Raw genomic sequence first — 18349 nt, forward strand, 5'->3', positions numbered from 1 at the left:
TCGTTGCCACTTAATGGAAGCAAGACGTGTTTGTCAGTGTAAACAGACTGATTATCGCTACCCATTAAAAGTTAATAAGTTTGTGTGCAGGTATGGCGCAGTCCCCTCTCACCAATGTGGCCCGAGTTCGATTCTCATACTCGGTGTCATATGTGGATTGAGTTTGTTAGTTCTCTACTCTGCATCGAGAGGTTTTTCTCCGGGTACTCCGTGTTTCCCCTCTCCTCAAAAACCAACATTTGACTCGATTTGTGTTAATTGTTGATTTCAGTTTACGGTGTCCCCAATTAGTGCGCCAGCGCTACAACGACTAGACAGTAAAATAAAGTTCCTTTCCTTTCCTTTTCCTTGTAATAGATCTTAATAAACTTACATCTAGCCATCCCACGTAAACGCCTCAAGGCGTCTTGTTAAGTTACTTTTAGATAAAAAACAACTAATTATTTGAGCACAACATGCAAGAAACGTGAGATCTGAGGAACCACAAAATTAGAAATTTATGTCACGAAAGCGTGTGAAAAACCAACAGCAGTGCTAGCCAAAGTAACAACCCAAATGTGCGAAACTATCGAATGCAGCTTCCATTCATCAACTGATGTTTGTCCTCTTCTGAGAGAAACGTATATTCTCACTTCACGTGCTAAATCTCTTACTCTACTCTCAATCTAATCGAATGTTGACCCGAAAGTCTAGCTTCTGCGTAGCTTCCATGCGCTCTGAAGCCGTACACTGCTGAAACGTGGTCACAACTGCAATAACTTCTTCGACATAAAAAAGCAAATTCATGAACACGTTAATCTGAAGTATGACAAGATATATACGCGACGAACACAAAAGCAATGGTAATGGATCACAAATAAAAAGCTTTGGCTGCCTGAATGATTTGGGTTGTATAATTCCAATAGAGTGAGCCGAACATATTTTCTTTTCTCCCGCCCTTACCATTCCGGAAACGAAACACTATTTGTTTTTTAAATAGCTTCTTGTTTGTAAATAATTGTTGCATAAATTAAATTTGATCAAGAATTCACCTAAATGCGCAGCACATAAGCTTAAAGAAGTATTGTTGGCTTCCCAAATAAACTTCATTTTAAACTAGAATGACTAAACAAATATTTTCTGGCGTGCAAACCTATGGCTACCTATCATTTGCAAGAAAGAACACTTGAAATACACAATAATAATAATAATAATAATAATAATAATAATAATAATAATAATAATAAATTTAGTACTTATTCCAAAACATGTCTCAATGGACTTTACAATAAAGAGAAATATTAAAAATATGATAGCAATTTGTTTTAAAAAATATGAGAAAAAGAATAAATATCTGGATATAAAAAGTATATATTTATATATATACATAGTCAAGTCAGAAAGTCGATAGCATTGTCAAAAAGAAATGTCTTAAGTTCTTTCTTGAAAATTTCTACAGAAGCTGCATGTTTAATATAGGAGGGTAGTTGGTTCCAGTGCTTAGGTGCACACGAAGAGAAAGCACGTCCATCCATAGTAATGGCTAACTATTCTTGTCAACTCGCACTTCACATATCAACTCACATATGCAAATTAGTTAAGTCCGAATCATTTCGAACAACATCAATCCACAAAGTCAGAAGGATCTCAAAAAACGTTTTACAGCCAAAAATTCTATTGCAACAAACAACATTTTTTCTATTAGAAGGAAGGGAAAGACTTTCCATTTTATTGCGTGCGTGTGAAAAACCCGATACACCGCAACTAAATAAATTTCCCACCAGTGTTTAGGATCAAACCCTTTTCTGAAGAACCTTTTCAACAGAGATGCGATTTCAGTAAACACAAGGGCAGTCAAGGCGTTCGATTCCTTTCAATGAGTTTGTTATTTCGCCATTTGGTTTCAGTATCGTACATAACATCAAAAATAGTAAAATATTAGAAATACAGCTCACTTTCATACGGAGATGCAATTGTTGTCGAAGTCCTTTACTCGTCGCTTTTAAGATTCCAGATACCTATTTTGCACCGCCTTGTTTAACCAATTGACGTTCCATTCCCTGAGCTCGATAAGGGTATATTTTGTTTAAAAATCCACCAAAACGCCATTCGCCTTACGATAACTTTGACGCCGTTACAGGTTAATTAAATATTCTGCTGTGCCCACCGGATAAATTCTACGCATTTCTACTATCCCCTGAAATCTACCAAAATACGCCCAGAAGACTCTACGCACAAAGACAATACTTAGCAGGGTTAGGGTTTCCATTTTCTCGACACGGAAAAAAACGGAGGAATTCAACTTATATTCTCACCCAGTAAGAAACGGGATCATATTGGGTTATGGGCAACCGGTCCTGACAACTTTTTACAGAGTCCAAGAAGTCAACCTGGATCCGACACAGGAACATGACCCCAACTGCATTCGGCTACGAATGAAAGCACGCCCGATTTTATGATTCGCGTCTTTGTACGACGCCTACCCCCGTGACGTTTTCAATGCGGGACTCCGATCACAAAGCGCTTGAATTATGTAATCCATTATCGGACTCGTAAGTGGAGATGGATTGGGGGGGGGGAGGGGGGTTACAATACTTAATCAGGTCTGAAAACCCACTGTCGTGGAATTTACGTACTTCCGTCCCAATATAATGACAGAATATTATCAGAAAAAGACAAAAGGAAAAACCCAGGCCTAACTTGGACATTTTCAGCTGACTGTTTATCTTGAGATACAAAGGTAATTGTAACACTCGAAAATGGCCCATAAAGTTTCGGGCCCCTCTTGGGTGTCATTATTCCCTTTGCATTTTATGAACGGAGGGATTTGAAGTCATCAAACTTCACAATCATTTTGCTTTTTGTCATTTTGAGAACACGTCAGAAGAACTGCTTGTCAAGCGAATGGCAGTTTCATTAACTGCGCTTCTCGAGACCAAGGGTTTTCGGGACGTTCGAGAAACGCCGGGCCCCTTGGGCCCCTGATTACCATCTACTTTCAAAAACTCAGTTTATAGGGGGCGTAGGCCCTCAATCCCGTCATCCATTGCCATTCACCTGTGGAATAACCTGATCTCAAACTAAGAACCTGACAAAACATTTGCATTTCAAATACAATTCATGGCCCTTGGTCGACACTTCAGCAAGACGTGGATGAGATCCAAAGAAACTTGATCAAGGCTCAGGCGCAATATCATCATTTGTCCCGCTGCTCCGTTAAATGCATAAGAATATGGGAATTCCTATTATAGCAAATTTCGTAGGACAGTTTTGCTAATTGTAAAATATTAAAAACTATTATTATATTTTATTAATATCATTTCGTTATTCGCGGATGATTTTGTTTCAAGTTCTTGAACGTTTAGATTCTCTCTAAACTAGTTTTGAAAATGACCTTTATGTATTATTTTTTGCGCTTACCTGACAGTCTTGAGCTAAGAAATACAACGTTTTATTTGGTTTGTCCGTAGTAATGTTGAGGGCTGGTGATTTGTTATATGCTGCTACCCGTTACGACCTGTTCTCTCCTTGCTTTGTTTCCTTTATTTTGACCTCCTTGATACATCAACGCCACGTACTCTGTAATCTTTGCAGGCTCTATTTTTCTTATTTGTAAAATCGAATCTTGAAAGGAAACCAACATTTGTCCGTCCAGTAATAAGTGATCAAATGCTTGAAGACAGTTACTTGGAAACCAGCGATGTGGACTGCGCTTGGGTGCGTTGCTTTAAATGATTCTAAAATAATTTTCTATTCACATCAGCTTCAAAAAGATATCTGTAATAACTGATTCGCTCCTGGTTATTTTTCTGACAGCTTGTACGCGTTTGGTCCGAATTACCAAGATATCAGAGAATACAAGAAGCTAAGACGGTGAGACTTATTCGTAATAAACGGAGCAATGGACGATTCTCCGATCATGTGATATGCAGCAGAGGGGGTCCTTAGCCCGTTAGCTGAACATAAAACTAAATCCAGCCAAAATATTCCCAAACTGTTTTACGTCTTTTCACTTTACATGAAATATCCTTTCTAGATTGAGGGGGGATCTCTTGCATTGATTTCCAATTACCTCGAAGACGATTCTGGGTTTCTTAAAGGCAGTTTCGTTCGCGCTTGAGCAACTTTAGCAATAACAAAACAATGGAATTATTTAGTTTTCTGAAATACTTACTGACAGTAAGTGTGTCGGCAGTCGTAAGTCTTACCTCGGATTGGTCGGAGATTTAGAAAGTGATTGTAGTGTAAAGATTCATTTTAAATCGAGTGATATCCATTCGTAAGTGAAAAGATTTATGTTTTGCAAGCCAAATTTCCTTTCCTTTAAGCAAGAATTATTTTCTAGAGGCACTTGAAAGCAAATAAAAAACCTTGGAATTCTCGTCGTTTTTGTCTCCCGTTCAGTAGCCCTTTTTCTTGCGGCAGACAGCTAACAAACTGAAATATAACAAGTCAAGTTCCATCTGTACGGTCTAAAGATAAATTTAAACGTTACTTTGCAACCCAATAATATATTATTTCTGTGAACCCTCGACAACTCAGTTGTAAAAATCTTGGCTAAAGTAACTGCTTTGATGAGCCGATCAGCTCGACCTCAACACGACAGTTGTTTCGGGACAAGTATGTAATTCACTGGCCGGAACACCCGTATTAAGAATAATTGTGCCCGAGGACTTGCATTATCTACCAGCCCTCAGTTGTTGATAAGGTGAATAATGCTATCCACCGGATAAATCACTATACAGGAGATAAACACTAGCAAAACCAATTGAGTTACCCAGTGGTTAGCACTATCCACCCTTGGAACAACTGGAGCCAGGGGGTTGAATTCAAGAAAGAGGGCACAATTTTTTCCAATGGACCAGCTGCTGCCGGTTGAAGATAAGGAACACAGTTCAAATTTGTATGAGATTCATAATGAACCATTCCGACTGCTTCTCTCGAGCAAAAAAAATTCCACCCGCTCTGGAAACCAATCAGATTGCATGATTTTCGGAATTCTTTCTAATACGTGACCGTTTTTGAAAAATATTAACAGATAAGGGAATTAATTAAAATTATTTTTTGTGTTAACATGAAATGAGATGATTGGTCAGCAGACAAAAAATCGTCAGTTGATTTTCTTGACACGTTTTCACAGAAAGACAATTCAAATGTTTCATTTATTCAGCACCTGCCAATGTATACATAGTCATGAGTAGTTAATATGCACAATCTAGCGTCAGAATAAATAAGACCTGTCTTGTCGACTGACTATGGAATTTGACAAAGGTATTAAATGCTCTTCTCTGTTCATCGCTGCTTTGGACTTATTATGGACGAAAAAGGTAAATCATTTATGAAATACAATTATGTATACCTGCATGACTCTTTACCTTCCGAATGACTTAAGAAATGAGCAGCTCTATGTGCTCTAGATTCGTGTAAAAATACATGTCGTAACGGCTTGAGAAAATCATTTACTTTCTCAGTGTCTTTCAGTTATTAGTCCAGGAGTTTTGCAGACATGGAACTGAGATAGTTGGAATTTTCTAACATGTCAATCGAATCAATCAAAAGAGTTCCGTTTAATAGTTTACCATTCGTAGTTAACACACTGTCTTGCTCACCTCATTTTACAGTTGTTCGTTCTCTGTTCGCTGTTAAACTTACCCTTTCCATAACGCCAATCAACTCGGTTTAACTGCAGGAACTAAGAGCATAGTACATCTGCAAATATTATTCACAGATTCCAGCAACACTTATAGATGAAAAATATCTTCCACATTTGTTAAGTTTTAGTAACTGCATGTGCGAATAAATTGAAAGAAAGCACATGCCCTGTTTATACCAACAGACGCTTCAAAATTCCTAAAAAAATGTCAGTGTGAGCGATACTCGTATATTTTGCCCCACACTTTGCAAACAAATAGGCAATGGCTGGCAAATGAATTAATACCATTGGGTTCCAAGTCTATCACGAGGCAAGAGATTGGTCGTAAACCACCTGCAAATGATAAGTACATAAAATGATGGGAATTAACATATATGAGCCGGTTATTTAAACGAAATTTACCTTAAACCGCAGTTTGCAACAAACATATTAGTTCCAGAAAATCTGGAAGTGAGATGGCTACAATTAGGCTAATTTATCGTCCTCTTTCTTTCTCGAAAACGATCTTTGACTATGAACAGCCATTAAATACTTGTACAAAACAAAATGCTTTGGAATGCGGGTTTTTTTAAATATCCGGACCAATTTGTGCTAAAGAATTGGTCTTTATGTAACCTTAAAATCAAACGCTAACATATTATTCTCTTCGCGATTTTTACCTGTAACCTTGGGAACCTATACTGGCATAATGCAACCTCAACTTGCGCTCTTATTGCAGACGCCGAAAACGCAAGGGCGACAGAAGAATTATCATACCTGAAGAAGCATATTGTATAGATGAAGAATATCTTCCACATTTAGAGGAAATCAAGATTCAAGAAGAACCATATCCTCTCCAAGATGGATCATCTGTTTCTTATGAATCAGAATACACAAAATTCAAATATTCCATGGGCGGAAACATCAAGTTCTACGACGAACACATAGCTTTAACAAGTCCACGAAAAAAGATAAAAACGCCCTCTCAATCTTTTAGAGGTATGGACCGAAGTATGGAGAGCACATTTAATTCTTCGCTTTCTGACAGTGTTTTAACCGAGAAGTTTGGAAGCATGGATATGACTCCAGTGATTTTCAACGAAAAACAGGAACACGCACTTAAAGAGGAATCGCCGCAAAGTCTTGCAGAGAACGTGACAGAAATTAAAACGAAGCCTGAAAAGTTAGATGCTAGCGCTCAAATTCGCGCAACACTTGAAAGACTAAAATTATCTGAAAGCGCAACTTCGCAAAAAAGCAAAACTATTACAACTTTCTCAAGTGTTGCTAACAGCATAGCCAAAGTTGACTCATGGAAAACGGATTTTAACAATAGCTCGTCAATTCCTACTGAAGAAACTGCCCATTTAAGTGCTCAGAATGAGGGTTGCGTATCAGACATTTTGGACTGGACTCTTCAACGGCAACAAAATACCTCCTCGGGGAACGGCGCAAGAGTGAGAGATTATTCCCCTATAAGGTCCCTGGCGAGAAGCGATAATCTCTCAAATTCACAAGGAGAAACGGCAACGATTATTGACTCTGCAATGTATAGCTACGCTCCGGGGATGCCTGAGAAAAAGGTCAGTATTGAAAGAGGACATACAGCAAATGATTACAACACAACAGTGGGTGCTGTTGATGAAAAGTACGGACCAACAAACGAGATAATAGATCCGGAAAGGGTAAGCAGATACAACAGAACATTGCTTTATGTCAATGAACAAAACGAAACATTGAAAAATGGAGATTTCAACGAGTTAGACATGGAACTATCGGACCTAAGTTCGGATGTATTTACAGATAGTGAAATACCAACATCTGGATTCTTGTCTCAGTCGCGGGATGGAAAGAGTGACTTGGACTTTTACCCAGACTCTCCGACGACAGAGCAAGCATTTTCTAAGACTCCCTGTAGCTCAAGAAAGAATAGCCTGGAGTCTTATATCTCTGATGAAAGCCAAATATCTGGAGCTGATTTGGATTTAACAGCAGCTCTAAAGAAAAGTAAGCTACCGCCTGAACCTGCGAGGTGCACAGTTATGTGAGACCCGATAGAGATTTTCTTTAAAAGGAGATTATTAAAGGTCGTTTAGTCAACAACCATAGGCGATTCCACGCATAATTAATAAACCTAATTCGGCAATTTCCCAAGTTAGATTAGATTCGTTGACTGGCTGTGAATTACTGAATGTAAGTGTATAATGGATTTGCTACTAACTCATGTCTTTACGAAGCATCACTATTTTAATTCCCTTTTATTGGAAATTCCGTGGATAAATAGCTAGTATACTGCGGTGCCTGGCTACTAATTTAAATTCATTTGTTTTTTCTTCGATTTTGTTTGTAGCCGTGGTGTTAGCGAAAAAACCTTCCACATTTAGTTACCTTTTTAGACGAAGTAAATTATTCTTGAGTGTAGGAATAGCTCATGATACATGCTTCGAACTTTATAATTTGTTTGAATGGACAAACGGCAGTCATTTTCTTCCTCGAGATACAACTATGTAATTCATTTTTGAGGTTACATGTACATTGTTTCATTGCAGAGGTGCAGAAGCTCGAACCAAATGGCGCAATGCATGTACATTTAGAAAATGGGAACAAAAACGAGGTATAAAGTGAAAGAGACCGCGATTGAACTCCTTCAAATAACAGCAATGTTTTCTGTCCTTCACCAAGAATTGGATCCCTTTGGAATAATATCGATCAGGGGTGACTAAGATCGTGTTTACTTTGTCTAGAACAACAGAAACGACAAGCCATATCGGAACCAACGAAAACTGAGAGCGTCTTTAACCAAAGTACAAACCAAATACACGTACTAATGACAAGCAAATTTATTGAGGACGGAGCCTACTATTGTTATTGCGCATACGTTCTGCGCATCTCTCTATACTCGGGTTTCCTATCGGTGATGCTTACCAATACATTGATATTTTTGCCCGGCTTAAAGCTCTCCGGAGAAAGTAAATCTTAGTAAGTACTCTTAGTATCCAAAAAGAAAATTGGGGGTAACCATGCATTTTTTAGAGATAATTAAGCTTCAATTTGAGAAAGAACGCCATACATTGCTTTGTATTTTAAAGCTCTTTACAAATATCATTCATCAATTATCTTTGAGGGTTACCCTCAATTTTCTTTTTGGATTTCAATAACACTTGTTAAGATCTACATTTCCTGCATAATCATAAACCGGGGCAAAAATAGCTTTGAATTAGTAGGCACCGTCCTTAAATTGTCTAAAAGAACGCGTTTGGTTATGAATTTGGATCACTCGTAACAATGATCAGGTGTATCCTTTTGCTATCCCAAGGTCCACTGGAAGGATCACAGGTTAAATTCAAAACAAATATATCACAGATCTACAATAAGTGGAATGCAAAGGATCGAAAGGGTGGTTATTTTACGTCGATAAACAACGCAACTGGTCTAAATGGTATCATTTGTGATCGTAGCCTTTACATATCATCAAGCTGCTTGATCTTTTTAAAACACCAATTTTTGCTTCTGTGAAAATGATATCAAGGCAAGACAATTCACCTGCGTTCATTTGCGCCTTCTTCTTTTATGTTTATCTACTTTTTGTCAAACACATTTTCGTTCTTGCCGTTACAGTGTAAAGCTGCGCCCTCTGTGGTAAAAGGTGTAAAGGCCAAAGTAAAATTGACTCAGAATACAAAACATAAAACGGGTAAGATATCTCAGTGAATATCATTGATTTGTACGACCAAAAGCCTTTGAAAAAAAATGAAATGTTTATTCGTTTCGTTCTTTCTTTTAATAGCTGGTGGTTTTGGAAGAACGGAACCCAAGAAGAAGGACTTTGCAAGAAATGTAAAGTCAAAAGTGGACTCTTTCAGTAACATTGGACATGTGCCCGGTGGAGGACGAATCAAGGTAATTAGAGATTATCTGTGGCCTTACTCATCATAATCTTTCTATACTTCAATTTTTAATCAAACACAACTTCGCGACAACAAAAGAAAGCAAGGCGGAACTCAATTTTACCAATGCGCGGTTATTTAAAAACTATAAGAAAGGTACTCGGAAAGGCCAAGTTTAATGCAGATGAACTTCTAACCGTCTTAACCTAGCTAGAAGCGATCACGCGACAACAAAAAAAGTAAGGCGGAATTCGATTTTACCAATGCGGTTATTGAAAAACTATAATTATATAGCTAGAGGTTAATCCGCAATTGTCAGCATAGCTATTATTCTTCCCTTAAAACTGTCCAATTAAGGATTAATTTGGATAGTTTTAGATAAGGTTTTCCTTTAGAAACAGGCAAACTGCCCAATTTAGAAAATATAGGACAGTTGGTTTAAGCCAATCAAATCCCAGAAATTACAATAGGTAATAGAAACTAGCCAATCAGCACAAAGCATAGCATCAGCGCTGTTGTCTGTTTGTAGTAGTTGACAATGGGGGAGCTTTACCAAACTTTTCCATTTCTCAGGACTTTTTCAACTGATGATATCACAGCAATATATGTAATAGGACTACATGCTGTCCACTTTGGAAATAATTGGATGAGAAAAATTCTGAGGACAGCCAAAATAGGACGAGGCCGTAGGCCCAGTCCAATTTGACAGTCCGAGGAATTTTTCTCATCCAAGTATTTCAAATTGGACAAGCATGTAGGCCTGTTACCAATTAATTATATAGCTATTCAGTTGTAATTGGGAATTGCTCAGTCAAGCTATTATTCTTAAGGAAAGGCAAACTAAAGTATTGTGAATCATTTTTATTTGCAAAATATTACCTGAACTCCAAAGGAATTCTTCGTATGCTTCGCTTAAGGAGGCTAGAAATAGTTTCTTTCTTTTTCAATCAAATAAACATATTCTGTCCTTAGATACAGTTAGGGCAATCATATTAAGGTGAAATCCGGCCAGGATATTAAGTACCCATCGTAGATTTCTCACATTATATTTTCCTCCAAAATAACGTTACCATGGCAACGATATTAGGCATTTATTTGAGCCTTAAAATCAACTTATGTTGCCTTTTTTCAAGAAACGGAACGGTGAAATTTTCCCATTTAGTGTTACCAGATAATGTTAGAAATACTCTCTAAAATATTTAAAATTCAACAAAATCTGTAGGTCAGTTTTCCAGAAAAATAAGTTTTTTTGAAATGTGTCTCTAATTTTTTTTTTTCACCTACAGAATTTTTTTTAAATTTGAAAGACAAACGTTTTAAATTAATCTAAGCTAACATGCAAAAAATGAAAAAAATTCACCGTCCGGAAGCAGAGATATAAACGAGTAAAGATGCAAAATCAGGAAAAATGAGGGGGTTACAAGATCGACATTTACGCATGCGTCACCCGCTCATTCGAATGCACGCGCGAGTTGAGCTGAAGGTCAACACAAACGGATTTAAATGACCATTAAACCGTTTGTGTAGAATTTTCGTAGTTTTCATGAATAGATGTCTATTTATATTCATGTCTACAGGAATTAGAAGAAAGGAGAGCGAAATTAGCGGTATTCGCTAATTTCTTGCGACCGATTTGAATCACGAGCTGACGCGAGCAGCTTACGAATTGCGTGTGTGGGTACGCGCGCGCGCTCAGCTGAAAACCCTTTCGAGCCTCCTTAAAGCACGAGAGGCATTTTTTTGCTTTCCGTAACCCTGCGCTCGCTCCAAGTTGTTGCCTTGAGTTTGCAAATTCACGACCTCGCAAAATCCTGTAGTTTCTGCCACAGTTATTTCAATGACGGTCCAACAAGCACTGCATCACAACCTAACTTTCTGGTTCGTATTCGTGACGTCCTTTTTTCTAATTTCAACGAAAAAAAAAAGGCAAAGAACTGCTTCTAGCTCATGACAAGGGATATCTTCCAACTTTCTCGCTTCGTTACGCTTCTCCTTCCACTCAGAAAACATTCAGCCAAGGTTTTGTACTCTTGGAGGTGTTTTAGTTTTGGTTTCTGCCTCTCAGGTTGGCAAGCTCTTCTTCTGGCAACGTAGGAATTTTGTCATTTGCGGTGATATCGTTGAAAAAGTCCTGAGAAATGTAAAAATTTGGTAAATCTTCGTGGCTAAACTCTGCCATTGTCAACTACCACAAACAGAGACAACGGCGCCGACGCTTTGCTTTGTGCTGATTGGCTAGTTTCTATTACCTATTGGCTTAGACCAACTGTCCTATATTTTCTAAATTGGACAGTTTGCCTGTTTCTAAAGGAAAACCTTATCTGAAACTATCCAAAGTAATCGTTAATTGGACAGTTTTAAAGAAATAATTAAGAATAATAGCTATGCTGACAATTGCGGATTGACTACCAGCTACATAATTATGTAGTAAATTATCAAATGCAACGCAACTTCATTGGAGGTCAGCTATATTGTATTCAGCTGTAGAGTTCATTGTTTCTGTTGCATATGTATGGAAAATCGTATGAACGCGAGTGAATTTCGTGATTTATGGGCAAGGGTGATGCGAATTCAATTTGAGAGCTTCCAAAACATCACGAGTGACCATAAATCACGAAATTCACGAGCAAGTTATCATATGGTTTTTTGTTTATTGTATACTCCACAAAATTACTCCATCGCTGTTTCTATAGCAACTTTCGTATTGCACTCTATAACCTCGTTTGTTCTCTATAACCCATTAGGCTCATGCATTCATCAGAAACGCGATATTCTTTTGAGTAAAAAAGAATTGTTTTCTGATCCAAGCCCCAGAGCCGTTGTAACAGAGTCGTCCTCAGCCAGTCGTTTAAATTCAATTTTCTTACAAACATTTCCTGTTACTAGCAGGTTCCTTCCAGCAAAGTGAAGCCGCCAAAAAGAGTGGATTCCAGGACAGACACTCACGGAATTGAGGCATACAGTCATTTACCCTCAGAATTTCAGGAAATTGCAAAACGCCTGGCTAAACAAGATAGGGAAATGCGAAAATCTAAAATTAGTAGTAGCATCTCTAGCCATGGGAGCCGCTCGCGATCAAGGCATTCAAGTCATGGATCAAGCCGAGCAGACAGCATCAGTCCCGAAATAACATCTAATTTCAAACCAAATATTCGGCTGGGAAGATTTTCGGGGTCATCTCTTAATCTAAATACTTTGAACACAGGCATGGGACACAACACAAGTAACAAATCCTCGCCAAATAGGCCTCCAATAAACAGATCACCAAGCATTCGATCCAGGCCCACAACACCGAGTCTGAGTCGTTCTCATCCAGCAACTTTTGCTACGTTATATGATTCCCGATCAAGACCCTCTTCAAGACCTTCATCACGACCAAATTCTAGACCCTCTTCCCCTGTTTCATGTTCACGTAATGCATCGCCCACGAATGGAGAACGATCAAGTGGCTCTCCCCTTCCATCCAGTGGTCAAAAACTAACGACTAGTCGTCGACCATCACCGAACACTAACCGATCGAAAACTAAATTGGCAAATGGAACAGGAGGACGCTTGACTGGTTTGGTTGGATTATCAAGCGTAGAAATAGGCCTATGTAAGTTTATCTGCAATAGTGTTAGGCATCCGCCTTGTCTTCATGTCACGATAGTTCTTTATTCCCTTCCAGTCCCTATGTTAGCTGATTAATTCGCAAGTCCTGACTTGCGGAGGCCGGACGAGCTTGAAATTCAGACTGCTTTCCACACTTGCCTTCAGCTTGCTTTGAAGTTCTCATTTTGTTACTAATCACGTCTTTCTCTTGCTGTTGGTTATTTTCAGCATCAAGATCTGTATTCCAAGTGGTTCCAGTCCGCAAGTGAAAAGCTCAGTTAAATGCAGTGATCCACAGCCCTAAGTCTTGGATATTTACATTGTGTTTTCCAGTAATCCAAGAAAACCCATGCTTGATTAACATTGGCAGCGTGATTTCTTTCTTCTTAAAGAAGAACTGATAAGAAAATACAAGGCTCGCTTTAACATATCAAATAGTTGCTTAACACCCCGATTATTTGATTAACCTTAACTAATTTTCAGATAGTTTTCACTTTCTTTAAAATAAACAGTTATCCTCACAAATAAATCGCCTCTCTCTCCTTTATATTGTTACCAATATAAAAGTCACTGACCAACACAATCCTTCTGCTGTCCAAATTGCTGACAACGGTTTTTACTTCCCGTAACAGTATATGTCGGCATTGCAGCATTAAGACAGGAAATACTGGGACATGAAACCTGCTGCTGGTTTTCAATATACAGAATCATTCTGTTTTCCACGCCTGATCGTGATAGCATACGTAAATGTTTCCCACGTACAAAGGATTTTAAGTTGTAATAAGCTCTTCGTACTGCTTTCAGACCTCTTGGGAGAAGGTATTTTCATGTGTACTTTTGACAATATTTGTAGACTTTTTCATGGTCGGGTCCACCCACAAACGAAACAAGCAGTTCACCAGAGTGCGTTGGATAAAACTTAGCATAACTATTCTTAGTGTAATTTTTAGGGTAGTTTTGTTCTCGTTTTAACAAGCTGCGAGGCTCTAAAGCCACAGAGGTTGTCTTTGTGAAAATTGTATTTTGTTCTGCATGTCAAGTCTGAACAATATCCATGGGTCTTATACTTTGTCATGAAGAACATAACCGGACAATTGAGTTCCTTTTGAACTTTGCGCCTTGCGCCATATTGATCTGTCACAGATGACGACGTCTGACGCGAAGTATTAGAGGATGGACAGAAGGCACATAATTTGTAGGCTGTTTGGATAGTTGAGTACGTTTATGAAACGTCATGGTCTCACGTAAACATTTCATCATTTCGTGAGCTCCAATTAGACCCCTTCCACACGCATCCATTTTTGTGGATTCTCCTTTCGTCCACACGTATCCGGCGAATCCGGCATGCGACTGATCCGCAACTTTTTGAACCCCTTCTCCAGAGTGGCAGGTTTTGAATACGCAAAGAATTCGGAATCGTTTGGACGGTTGAATTTAGATATTTTCAAATCCAATGACGTTACAAACTCAGATCCAATCTTTACCGCTTAAATATTCAACATAGACCTTTTTGCAGATACGGCGGCCATTTTGATTTCTATTGTTTCAAATAGCTATTATGGGATGCCCAGGGGGCAAATACATATTAATTTGCCCCCTGAGCATCCCATAATGTCTTTCGAAACAATAGAAATCAAAATGACTGCCGTATCTGCAAAAAGGTCTATGGCTGCAGAACGAATCTTGTCGCCAATTCGTACGCCTTGTGGCACATGCTCTGTTGATAATAGTCACAGAGGAGTCCTGGATATAGAACGAATCCGGATACGTGTGGACGGGCAAATTTGATTTGAATATGTTGCGCGTGGACGTGAAAATTTTTGAATCCGCAAAGAACTGAAACGTTGTAGATTAAAAAATACCCGGATACGTGTGGGCAAGGCTTAATGGCAACTCGTTAATGACAATGCGAGTGGAAAACTAAAATCACACGCAGAAATCCGAGGGTGAGTCATCAAGAACCAAATCCTTTGAACTCAATTACAACAATACAGATATGCACTTTCAGTTCATCATTTTATTCAATTTGAAACAAAGCTTTGTACACATTGAAGTAAATTATATTAAACTTTGGCTATATGCGAATAAGATAAAAAGACATCTTTTATCAATTTATGCAATAATTTCTTGATATGATTGTTCACAAATTACTTAATTTGGCTGCAAGAAAAGATCCTGGTTCAACAGGTTTTGTCTTCGAGCGCGTTCAATAGCAGACATCAACAGACTTTGACATCTGACTTGTGAAAAGTCCATCTGATCATAGGGCTGAAAATAGAATTAAATAACGAAAGTTGCAGTTCACATTGCACAAGGTTGACATCAGACATAGTCTAGACATAATTCGATGCTACTCTGCTTAGATTAAACTGTGGGTTGTAACCTTTTAGAAGCTTAAACTTGGTCACTGAAAAGTGCTACCACGAAGGTGAACACGTAATTAACCACTTCCCTAGGAGCTTTTCAGGGTCACTTTACAGCACTTTACATTTATGTATGGCGCAAATGGCAGCCGTGCAGTTTACAATCTTAACTGAATAACAGGTAGTTTACACAGAATGAGTGAGAGACCACCACACCGGGGACGTCGCACGTCCCCTGCTCTTCTCAGACAGTGTGAAACGGGGCCTTCGGCTTATCGTCCTTATCCAAGAAGACTAGAAAGTCTAACCATTTGCAGATGACATTACAGTTATTTAAAGACCCTGAGTGTTGGTCCGGCTGGAGTTTTTGATCCCGCGACCTCCCCCACGGTAGTCCGATGCTCAACTTAAAAAAACCAACCGGTCGGCGGTGCAGTCAATGTCCTCTACAGGCTGTTACCATGGTGACGCATATAGATTGAAACAAGACCTAAAGGATGCTTTTTCCTCATTTGTGCAAAATCCACTCATTTGTTTTGCAGCTTTTGCTTCCTATTATTGAAATAAAGTACGCTTAAAGCCTGTTATCATAGAATTTCAACAGACGGATTTTCCATAATTCGCTGATAGACGTTTTTTAGTTTCCTTAAATGTTTTCCTGTCGAGTTTCTCATTTTTCTTCATAGATGAGTCATTTGTAGTTGGAACTTTTTTAATTCAAAATTTTTGCAAAATCTAATGACGGGTTTGCAAGAAATTTGGCAAAAAACAGCCAACAGGATTCTCATCCTCAGAGCCCGCTTTTCTTTTTGGTCAGCACCAAGAACAAGGACCGTGGCCACAGCCAAAATACACACAGTCACGGTAATCGAATAATAACCGTGAACGACCGTTATTGTTTGAAATTTTCGAGAATGCACAGAAGAGCCGGACGTCTGTGTTTCGCGGACTTCCTGCTTCGGCCGTGGCCAGAGTCCATGTTCTTGGTGCTGACCAAAAGAAAAGCCTGCACTGGCGACGAGAATATGAGCCAACAGCTGTTCTCAAATTTGGAGCAAATGCGCCTTAGTAGCATTTTGCTAGGTTCCTTTGAACGATTTTCGCCTCTAAAGCACGATGACATTTACGTAAATGAATCGAATTTACACTGCATTTCCAAACCATCGCAAGCAAAGGAAAGAGTTCTCGATATACTAGCCGTACTTGTTTTGTTTTTCAAAATGCGCGCCGGCCTTTAATGAATACCGCTGACCGCGGCAAAACTGTTTACAGCCACCTTAGCTACATTCAAATTTCTTCAACCTACAATTTACCGACAACTTTAGGTTTGGTTTGGTTTGGTTTAGGATTTATATAACGCACATATATTTTTCGCACATATCATGTCTCATGGCGACTTACAGTTCTATCTCTAGGGTGAGGTCGGACGTAAGCTTGTAAGCAAGATAAGCAGGCAAGTTTTGCAGCATATCGGTGAAAAACGTAGAAAGCAAAATTCAATTATGTTTTGGCAAATAAATCATTAATCAGGTCGGTACAGTTCAGGGGACATTTGCGACGTTTAAACTGAGTTGAAGCAACTGTTAGAGGACAATCGCCTACGTAATTCTTAGCAAGACGACGTATTCCGAGTACAAGCGCGAGACAGCAAATTTCAGGCTTTTTCCTTACCGTGAGCAACATGTGCAGTTTATGAAGAAATAATAATAGCATGGCCACACCAAAGAAATGCAGATCACCTAATCCCGAGCCTACAAAAAAGTACATAAAATTATAGATTTTTCGGTATAAACACCTTACGGCGGATTCTCCTAGACTCTGCTTTACCTTAGCAGAGGTAGAAGACTAAGTACCTATCAGTACGAGCGGTTTTGAATACTAATCTTCGACGGTAATTCAGGTCTTTCTATTTTATGTTGCCATAAAAACATCTTCATATTTGTAAACGAGATTTTCATCAATTGAGCCTCTGACGGCTTTAATGACATGAATGCATGGTCGGTCCGTTACCTGCCGTTGTATAATACTGAAGAGGTTTTACATTTTTGTTCTGCATGACTTGTAACAAGGGCTCGGAGTTGAAGCATTTGATCCATTTGTGTGATAGGATCCAAGCAATCCGATACTTGAAAAAAATTCTCTCCGCGTCACAGTAAAATAATTCAGGCTGGGTAATTATTTACAGACCTGACTGTGTGGCTTGATTTTAAAACCCTAGATATAATTGAAAGGTACTTCAGGTTATAAAATTTGTGCTTGATACTGACTCTTGTTAACGTTAGAAACAACCGTTACGTTAATAAAACTTCAAAGACGTTTCGACCAAACAATTTTGGCCTTCATCGGTTTTTAAAAAAGCCAACTGAATGACGGCTTTCTAACGGTTCACAATTCTGGGCGTGCTACGCCAGCAAAAACATAACGAGCGACCGCTGTGCGTGGTTACGCGAGGGATTTATAAACATCCGGGATGTCAACATGTTTGTTTCCCGCGTTGCTGTCCCTCTGCGAATACCAGGCCTCGAGAAAAGGTCTCTCGTGAAAATTACGAGCCTTGTCTTTAATAGTCGCGTGATCAAAGTCTACACTGTGGCCAAATTGGTTCGCGTGTTGCGCAACTTTGGAATTGTTGTCTCCAACCCGAACCGCCCTTTTCTGTTCTTTTAACCATGTTTCCAAGGCTCTGTCCGCCTTATTTGAAGCAACCGTTACGTTAACGTAACGGTTGTTTCAAACCTTAACAAGAGTCAGTGTCAAGCAAAATTTTTAGATTCTGATGTCCATTCCTGACTGCAATTTTAGTATTTTCGGTACTTCCGGTATTGAGCGGAAATCCAAAACTCCATATATACTCACCAATCAAATGCTTCCAACATGAAAACAATTGGTGAGTGAGT

At 38.8% G+C, this 18349-nt stretch overlaps 2 protein-coding genes across 3 annotated transcripts in view; one reads left to right on the forward strand and one right to left on the reverse strand.

The window, feature by feature from the left end:
* The first annotated feature begins 3537 nt into the window (after positions 1–3537).
* LOC138012993 (rho GTPase-activating protein gacF-like) lies at positions 3538–13618 on the forward strand. Of its 2 annotated transcripts, none has more exons than XM_068859947.1 (8): positions 3538–3696; positions 3796–3852; positions 6351–7618; positions 8161–8225; positions 9230–9305; positions 9399–9511; positions 12385–13093; positions 13318–13618. In XM_068859947.1, the coding sequence occupies exons 1-8, from the start codon at positions 3680–3682 to the stop codon at positions 13356–13358; spliced, it is 2346 nt and encodes a 781-aa protein (XP_068716048.1). In that variant the 5' UTR covers positions 3538–3679; the 3' UTR covers positions 13359–13618. The 2 variants fall into 2 exon arrangements, with proteins under 2 accessions (XP_068716048.1, XP_068716049.1); XM_068859948.1 differs by having other exon boundaries at positions 12388–13093; positions 13318–13490.
* A 1474-nt stretch (positions 13619–15092) lies between these two features.
* The window catches only part of LOC137967647 (uncharacterized), an 11117-nt gene continuing 7860 nt past the window's right edge, over positions 15093–18349 (reverse strand). The window contains exons 4-6 of the mRNA XM_068814166.1: positions 18309–18349; positions 17124–17203; positions 15093–15357 (exon numbers count right to left, since the gene is read on the reverse strand). The exon at positions 18309–18349 is cut by the window's right edge and continues 76 nt beyond it. Coding sequence (XP_068670267.1) covers positions 15241–15357; positions 17124–17203; positions 18309–18349 — 238 coding nt within the window. The 3' untranslated portion in view covers positions 15093–15240. The remainder of the gene's footprint in view (positions 15358–17123; positions 17204–18308) is intronic.

This window comes from Montipora foliosa, chromosome 8 (assembly GCF_036669935.1).
Source record: "Montipora foliosa isolate CH-2021 chromosome 8, ASM3666993v2, whole genome shotgun sequence".
NCBI lineage: Eukaryota > Metazoa > Cnidaria > Anthozoa > Scleractinia > Acroporidae > Montipora > Montipora foliosa.

Bases quoted from the DNA above. Each gene is read 5' to 3' on its own strand.
- LOC138012993 (XM_068859947.1), top strand. The intron at 9,512-12,384 runs GTAATTAGAGAT...TCCTGTTACTAG, and splicing joins CCGGTGGAGGACGAATCAAG to CAGGTTCCTTCCAGCAAAGT. The intron at 13,094-13,317 runs GTAAGTTTATCT...GGTTATTTTCAG, and splicing joins AAGCGTAGAAATAGGCCTAT to CATCAAGATCTGTATTCCAA.